The sequence below is a fragment of the Eschscholzia californica genome, unplaced genomic scaffold, assembly GCF_041429995.1.
Source record: "Eschscholzia californica isolate CP2 unplaced genomic scaffold, dmEscCali1.0.p SCAF_4, whole genome shotgun sequence".
In the NCBI taxonomy this organism is placed as follows: domain Eukaryota; kingdom Viridiplantae; phylum Streptophyta; class Magnoliopsida; order Ranunculales; family Papaveraceae; genus Eschscholzia; species Eschscholzia californica.
Window position 1 is genome coordinate 49261528 of NW_028238461.1, and position 9158 is coordinate 49270685.

A 9158-nucleotide genomic window follows, 5' to 3' on the forward strand; every position below is an offset into this window, starting at 1 on the left:
AAGGCTCTGCAAAGTTTTTGCAAGGCTCTGCAAGGTGTTCGCAAGGCTCTACAATTTGTTTGCAAGGCTATCCAAGGTGTTTGCAAAAACCATGCAAGGTGTTTGCAAGGCTCTGCAAGGTGTTTGCAAGGCTTTGCAAGGCAGTGCAAGGTGTTTGCAAGGTACTTTCTTAGACTAGGGTTAGGTTGGTCTTTTTACTGAAATTGAAAATTACATAATTGCCATTAGGGAGGTGAAGTCTAAAAAACTTTGATGACTCCTTTTTAACCAAAGTCATAATTTCTTAGGGAGTTTTGGCCAAATTCCCGTTGCTTTTTTTACTTCTTTTCAATACTTCGACATATTTGGTTAACAGAACCCCTAAATTTAGTGAACTTTAATCCAAAACATATGCATCAATCCTTTTAATCAATCCAACTGAGGGCTATAGTTTCATCGAAAAATGACTGTGGGCTTTACTTTTGGTGATGATTCAATATGCACATCTGTTAGAATACTATGTGAAGTTTGAAAGTTTAGAACTAGATGATCTTTTGACTACGGACATATGGTTATTGGAACAAAAGTAGCTAGAGTCCTTGAAGTAGCTAATTTGATGAGAGCACTTGGAAGGCCACCTACCAAACACTTTCTTCTAAACTAACTTTCATTTTGATGAACCAACCTAAATATGGTTTCTTGAGATTCAAAACTTTAAATCGAATCTCCAGGATGATCATGGAATGATTAGTTAATAATTTATATTTACAATATATAGTATATAGAGATACCCACTATTGTAAAGTTGTTGGGCGATAGTATGTGTCTCTAATGTAGATATATGAGTATGTATTCTATTGCTTCATAAAAAATGTATGCCCACCATCCGTTTGTTGTTGGAAAGGGTTTCGAAGGAGTTGGAACAGGCGTATTGACTTTTACTTGGTATTTGGAAAGGAATGATTTTGTTTTCTTTGTAGGGCATTGATGATAGCGTTTGAGAGTTGAAGTTTTGAGTGAAATGTTTGTTGAGAGTTTATGGTATTCCAAGTCCATGTACGATTTCTTCTTATTGCAAAAGTCTTGTTTGAGTTTGATTAGTCTACTAGACTTTGTTGTTATTAATAACTTAATTTTGTCATAATTACTTAAATGGTTGGAAATTTAAGTGATTTAAGTTGTGTTTGTTCTTTAGGTAGAATATGATATGTCTGGACTCTGGCCGATCTAATATTAACTTGAGATAATTCTGAGAAGTTCACTTTAGTCGAGTGATTAGATGTATATCTGTCCACAATAAAGACCAGGACTCGAATTTTACCATTTAAAAACACAACTAGATATAACTCTGAGAACGACAGTTTTGTAAATACGATTTGGATGTAGAAAGATTTACTTGATTGTTACACTAGGGTTTAATGGTATAAGCAAAATATTAAGTTCTATATCAGTATTTTGGTGATTAACAGAAAACATAAACAAGTTTCTTATAATTCACTCCAAATGCAATCAAAACGAAATTGTTAAAAACGATCGAGTCACTCGCGTACCAATAGTTGGACAAGGAATTTTCCAAACCTTATACTTCGACTTTCCAAACATTAAAGGACCTATATTTTTCCGCATCTTCCCCCTTCTTTCTTTTGTATTAGTATATGAAGTTTATGATTAAATTAAGTGTTAACATTTATACAAATTACCAGCCCATAGCCTCATATACCCTTGCAAATATTAGGCTTTTCAGTCCATTGTTACAGTGTGACTACTGTCTAATCCGACAATGCTCAAGTATAAAAAAAATCGAGTATAAAAACAAGAACAAAGAATTGATTATAATAAAAATAACTTCAATATATTTAATCCAATTTAGTTACGCAAGTCTCAGAAAAAAACATAAAAGATTCACTACATAGACACATAGTAAAATCTATTGTTTCTACGACAAAGGTAAATCAAATAAAACTATTAATGTGATGAAATACACTTCCTAGCAGACAGGTCAAAAGATGGTACGGTAAAGGTGCCTGAAATAACTCCAGAAGCCATTAATTGATAAGCAGCTTCAGTCATATGTGTTTCATCCCACATTATATAACTCTCTGGATTCTTACAAACATTGTTCATCTCGCACGTCTCTGCATTATTTTCATAGAGGTATGCGTCCAACCCTCTTGCTTCGCAACAAACTACGTAAAGTGTATCTTTATTTTCTACAAATCCAAATTCATCACGTCTTGAGTTAATGAAACGCATTGATGCAGAAGTATAATCGGCGTAAATTATGTTGACATGAGGGTATAGCTCACGAAGTTGTTGAATAGTGAACTGGAGGAGTGCATTGTGATGATCAGCAACTTGATTTAATTCATAAATACACCCATTCTGATCATAGACATGTTCATGAGGGTAGTTGTATTGAGCTCTACGAAGACACCCGATTGGGATTAATCCTGCCACCATTACTTGAGTTGCTCCTAGAGATATTAATTCGCTAACGGTACCAGTAATTTTGCTAACCACACTAGGAACCATATTTTGGAGTTCACTACTGTCTTTGTCTAAAGTATAGTCGTAAGTACCAATTCCTCCAAGGTGAAACAATGAACTTCCAAAATATTGCTGACATTCTATGAAGTTAGAACACAAAGACGGGAGCAGGGTTTTGAACCATTCTATTTGAACACCCAGCGAACTCTTAGTTGTAGGTGCATAGGACGACAAGTTGGCAACTTCATCGTCAAGAACAGTAGCTCCGATGACTGCGAAATTTGCACCGCTCTTGAAATCTTCAGGCTTATCTCCAGCCAAATAAGGTGGTAGGAATGGGAGACCTAGAGCTTCAGCCATGAAGTCGATGATAAGACGACCATTAGAGAAACGTCCAGAGGACTTGTTGAAGAAAGTGATGCCATAAGGAAGAGAGTGAACATCCCCATAAGTTCGATTGGGACGAATATAACCATGAAGGAAACTCATGTCTTCATGAACACCATCAGGACTACGATTGACTTGATCCCAGGTGAGGTTAGTAGGGCGAGGAGGAGATGATGATGCAGAATTCACGGTTAATTCTTGATTTTGTAACACATAATTGCCTGTATCCGATATGTCATCTCCAAAATTGAAAATTGAAGTTATACATGAATTTCTTCCTTCTTCATTAGTATTTCCAGCAGTAGTAGTAGTACTGATCATTACCCCACTTACTGCTAACAGTAGTATAAACCAAGCAAGGAAACTACTCATCAGATGGACCATTCTTCTAATAATTTTTGTAGAGGAAGAAAGAAAGTTGAGAGATGTGTAGTGAGCAGATAGGAGGTGAAGTGGGGGGGTATTTATGGAGGTGAATTTGCATTGCCGGTAAGAGGATTAGACTTTCTATTTTCTAGTTTGTAACAGTTTAGCAATACTTATTCAAGTGGGAGTCCGATGATGAAGTTATATGGACATCCAACCCCAATCCCATTAGGATAGGGAAACAATACCATGTGGCAATATTTCACCATAAGAAATTTTAGGGAAGTTTAAACGCGTTCCCCTTTCTGTTATTAGCACTTCTTTCACCTCTTTGACGGTGGTAAAATTATTTTGACCATCATACTTATCAGCGCCTCCCGTTCATCACATTCAGAACTATCTTGTTCACAAAATTTGTTCAAGTCTTTCGGTTTCAAGTGTATTCAGTAGCGGTGGTAAGGTTCAACCAACTCTGTGAACCAAAATTGGTTGGAACCGACCTGTTTTTATTTTAAAAAACACTTTCAACCTATCGTTTAGTCGTAATCGATGAAGGTTTCTTCAAAATCAATCAAATACATTAAAATTCATCATACTTGAAATTAACTGATTCCAATCAAAACTTCAAATAAAAACCATTGGAGCACATCTTTTTTTAGACATTGTAGACTCAACTGATTTCGACCAAAAACTCAAACAGAACTATTGAGATCACCCGGTTTAGATTTGTCTACCGGCGAATATAGATAGAGAAGTAGAGGCTCAAGAGATGATCTGAACCCAGGGGCTTCAAAGATCTATTCCACACAATCGAACTTAAAGTGAGAAATAAAATTTGTGACTTTGGGGTCTAGGCAATAGATAACTGTGGAAGAAGTAAATGGGAATGAGTTTCACGTTAGATTTTGTAGGTTCAATCCATATTGTCACCAAAAATATGCTCGAATCCACCTAGTCAAGCCACACACGAGCATGGGAGTGGTTGTTTTGACTTTTAACAATTTTTTAGAAATTTTGGCTGCATTTAACCAAAGGCCCTTTGTGTTTATAATCATGGAATAGACATTCCTGATTTTTTCTGAAAAGGAAGGCAAATAAAGTACCAAGTTATATGAAATAAAACGCAAACATAAGATAAAAAGGAAGGCAAATGAAGTTTAAAGTTGATTCCTCTGCTAGGGTGGTGTCAAGGGGCATTGTGATAGTCAAGGGACAAAAGACTTTCGGAGAAAGTAGTACAAAAGCTATGATGGCATAGTTGTGGAACTGAGGATGGGATTCCACTTACATCAACCTCTGTACAAGTATCCTTCTTCCAATTGTAACAATAAATAGACAGACTGTTCTTATTCTCTCGACTTTCCAGACTGTAATTATCTAATGTTACGAGAATCTTGTCGTCTGATCCTATGAATGTATGAAACTTGACAATATTACCGCTCGTATCAAAAGGCAAGCTGATACAACGTACTCCACTCCATCTCCCGTCTGTAAGAGAAGAACTAGTAGACGTTTTACAGATCTTCTCATCTTTGTCCTTGTAATCACCATCTTCGTATATATACATGTTGAACGCGCAATTGTTCAATTTAAGTACCACAGCTAAATTTCCATCCACTTCAAATAACTGAGCAATGTCTTCCAAACTTAAATGTTCGCCGTGAACCTGAGGGTGATCAGGAATGAAATCAGGAATTGTGATTGTTCTAAACTTCTCACTTCCGACATCAAATGCCACTAAGTATAGATCACGATAACCAACTCCTGGTGCCCAATAATCAAGAGAACAATTGGACCAGTAAATAACACCATTCACATAAACATAACCATCATATAGTAAAACTGGCGGGACCTCTTTGATCCTTCTCCATCTATTACTACATTGGCGCCCGATGGTTAAAACCCCACAGATAAACTGACAGTCACGAGTAAGTGAATGTGAAACTGTGGGCCAGACGCAGACCAATTTGTGTTCATTAGTGGCAGGATCAAAACCAAATGCGTAATGGTGTGATATAGAGACACTTTCTTCTCCCACGACTATCGAGGACGAATGAAACCAGTGCGATACTTCTCCAGTGCTGATATTGCGTATATGAGAAACATGTTTTCTGTATGACTCAGTGAGGCAGATTAAGCCATTTATAGGTTTTGAAATGACATTGTAAGAAGATGAGTCAATCTCCCTTACCGTGTCAACCACTAGTTTCAGTTGTGTATTGTCTTCTCCAAACAAGAGGTCAGCTGTAATGTGGAATTCCTTAAGTGGCCAATGGTCATAGTAATAGGTACCCCGAAATCTCTCTCGGTCTCGTTTTTGTATCTGTGGGAGTGGTAGATGAACGACGATTAATAGACGAGAGGGGAGGCGTGTTCTGGAACGGGTGAGGTGTAAATCAATGAATTGTTGATCTTTATGGATTAAGTAACACCATCTTTTAGAAACAGTCTTGAAACGGGCAAGGGACTTCACAGGGAGTCTGTTTAGTATCTCAAATACTAACCAATCATCATCATTATATCTACTACTAATACGATTACTAATATCAGTACTAGTACATCTATGAATACTAGGAAAAGGAGGATAATGTGGTGATGGTGATGTTATAGGAGTAGTAGTAGTAATACCTTGTTCTCTTGGAGTATTCTTTAGGCTGCCATTCCCATTATATCTACTACTACTAACCTTCTTTTTATTCTTCTTGTTTGGCCGGTTCCCATGTTTAGGTTTCTTTATTTTGAACATGGGGAGATTAAAAGCAGCACCACCAACTCTCATCCTAGTAATAAACCCTCTTCTAGAAATCATCCTCACTACCACTACCTAATTCAATTATATATATATACACAAAGTAAGTATTAGGAGAAAATTTAGTAATACTATAAAACCCTTGATTTAATAAATTAGGAGAATACCACCATCATCATCAATCACTCACCTTCTATGAACCAACCAACCACCGGAGTTGCCCACAAAAAGACGACTACTTTTAGAGAGGTTAGAGAGAGAGGGAGATTTTTAGCTCGATGGAACAAGTGATTCTAGCTGCTAGGTCTGGGAATTGGAAGATTGGGGCTTTTATTTGCCAAGTATTTTTTAATCTTAACCGTCCATTTTCTAAGGTTTAAATTTAAAAGGCCGCGACTTTGGGGAATAAAGAAAATTCTCAGGGGAATAAATTCTCGAGGGAATTCAAATTTTTTTGAAAATTCTCCGGGGAATAAATTTGTATGGGGAATACAGAATACATTTTTTGAAAGTTCTCCTCCATCTCATCTGTTCTCGCTGCCACCTCCTTTTCTCGACATCTCATCATAAAAAAAAAAAAAAATTTAAATTTTCTCTCTCCTCTCTCTCTCTCTCTAATTTTTTTTTTTTTTTTCTCTCTCTAGAACAGATCTAGAGAGAGAGATTCAATGGAAAGGATTACGGCCAGCTCGTCGTGATTGTCGATGTTATCGATCAAAATAGGGTACTTCTCATTCTGACTAACATGTTTTTTTGTTATTTGAAACCCTAGATGAATGGAGAAGAATTAGTTGAACAAAACCCTAGTTCAGATTCATTAGTATTGAGCTTATAATTCAGATTGATAGGGAAATGGCTTAAGTTAGAAGAATCTTATTATATACTATTGTTGTAAAGGAATTTACTTTTTGAATATAGGCTCTTGTTGATGCTCCTGATATGGTGAGAAGCCTGGCTTAAGTTAGAAGAATCTTATTATATACTATTGTTGTGAAGGAATTTACTTTTTGAATACAGGCTCTTGTTGATGCTCCTGATATGGTGAGAAGCCAGTTGAATTTCAAGAGGCTTACACTTACAGACATCAAGATTGAATTTCAAGCAGGGACGGAACCAGAACTTTTGCTGACGGGGGGCCGAACTATTATAGTCATAAACTAGTTCGACTGCTCCTAGTAGTAATTTTAATCTTACCTACTAAAAATACACTTTATTGACATTAGTTAAATGAGTACTTACAAAAATATACACAATTATGTAATTAACTTGTAACGGAAGAGAAGAAAAAAGAGATAGAGAGAGGGAGAGGCAGAGAGAGAGATATATAGATATAAACAAAGAGAGAGAGAGAGAGAGAGAGAGAGAGAGAGAGAGAGAGAGAGAGAGAGTGAGAGAGAGAGAGAGAGAGAAAGAGAAAGACTAGTTCTCTAAGAATTTACCTGTTTTCGAGTTATGATTTGAGATACAATCTATTTTGGTTAGTGAGAGTTCAAAATTTGGATGACTCGAATTGATTTCGCTTTACAATCGGAATTGATATAGTTAACATATCGAAAAGAAATTAAAATAAGTTAATAGTTGAAAGTGGAAAACAGAAACTTGTTGTTGGGATAATTAGTTCATTGGGTAAGTTGATTGGTAGTGTGGGTGGTGAATTGAAACGTAAAATGATAGAACTAATCGGAAGTTAAGGCCATTAGGAACCGGGCATTGACGGTTGTGAGTTGTGGCCTGTGGGCGGTGGAGGTCAATTGACGTCTTTGATTAGGTCATTGGCTGTTAAGAATTTAAGTTGGGCTTTAGATTAAGATTAAGGCTGGTTTAAGTTTGGAATAAAGGGGGCCAATAGGGGTAGGTTGAAAATTTTAATTGTTTAAGAGTGATAAAGAATGGGAACATTTAAGGGTCAGGAGGGGCCATGGCCACTCCTGACCCTTACATACCTCCGTCCCTGATTTCAAGAGGCTTACACTTACAGACATCAAGATTGAATATAGGCTTACACGAACAGACCATCTGTTTGTGAGACCTTTGTGGTATGTTCGTTCTCTCTCTCTAGATCTGTTCTAGAGAGAGAAAAGAAAAAAAAGAAAAAAAAAATTAGAGAGAGAGAGGAGAGAGAAAATTTAAAAAAAAAAAGTTTTTTTTTTAGTGTTTGAAGGTCGCCGGCCCGAAAATTAGCCGGCCGGCGACTTTCGCCGGAGAAGATGATGAGGTGTCGAGAAGATGAAGTGGCAGAGAGAGGTGATGAGATGGAGGAACCTTTTTTTATGGCATCTTCTAAAATTAGAAGCCCCTTGGCAATAAAGAGAAACATAAAAAATCAATCTTATTTGACTAGTTTTAAGAAAAGTCTTTATTCCCCGGAGAATTTTCTTTATTCCCCAAAGCCGCGGCCATTTAAAAACAATTGTGGACTTACGTCATGCATGATGTTATTAAGGGTTAAACTGGGAGATTTGTTGTTTGGATCCCCTTTCGCATAATTGACTTGTTGTTTGGACTCCCTTTATCCAGAGTTGCATTTTGGACTCCCTTTCTCAAAAAAAAAAGGTTAAATATAACAGTTTAAGAGGAGAAAAGACTATATTACCCTCTACTTAGTAGTCTTAAGCCCACAAGTAACCCACGAGCCAACCCGTCATTTCATTTCTTTTTTTGGAAATTTTCATTTAACTTTGTTGAAAACAAAATAGAGAGAATGAAATAGAAGGTAGAGAGAGAAAGTAAAAAACAACTAATAGATCACAGAGTAAGGGGGGGGGGGGTAGTGGAGCGGGACTTTCACAGACTTTCATAGACAAAATGTCCCGTAGACATTTCAAGACATTTCGGATGAGTTATTATAGACAACATGTGTTCATAGACATTTTCAAGACATTGAGAGTTTGTAGACAAAATGTCTTTATAGACATTTCAAGACATTTGATCCATAGACAAAATGTCCTGGGGACATTTTAAGATCTTGAGTCCATTGACAAAATGTGTAATGCATATTATATTTGTGCTAATCAAAAATATATTTTTCGACTTTTGTAGACATCTGTGAATATTTGTGGACATTGATGGACATTTGGTAGACATTTATTATTTTAATATTATTATTATTATTTAATCACATGAAATAATATATTAATACTAACATTTCAAAAATATATTTTTCGACTTTCGTAAACATCTGTAAATATTT

The 9158-nt window shown here is 36.3% G+C and overlaps 1 protein-coding gene and 1 pseudogene across 1 annotated transcript; both read right to left on the bottom strand.

The window, feature by feature from the left end:
- Positions 1–1944: 1944 nt before the first annotated feature.
- LOC147545611 (GDSL esterase/lipase At5g45910 pseudogene) lies at positions 1945–2955 on the bottom strand (annotated as a pseudogene).
- A 1366-nt stretch (positions 2956–4321) lies between these two features.
- Positions 4322–6338, bottom strand: LOC147545612 (F-box protein At1g30790-like). Its single transcript, XM_086638475.1, has 2 exons — positions 6159–6338; positions 4322–6043 (listed from the first exon to the last, which is right to left on the bottom strand). The coding sequence occupies exon 2, from the start codon at positions 6026–6028 to the stop codon at positions 4406–4408; it is 1623 nt and encodes a 540-aa protein (XP_086494601.1). The 5' UTR covers positions 6029–6043; positions 6159–6338; the 3' UTR covers positions 4322–4405.
- Positions 6339–9158: the final 2820 nt, after the last annotated feature.

Coding starts and splice junctions, on each gene's coding strand:
- LOC147545612 (XM_086638475.1), bottom strand. CDS start 6,028: ATGATTTCTAGAAGAGGGTTTATTACTAGGATGAGAGTTGGTGGTGCT.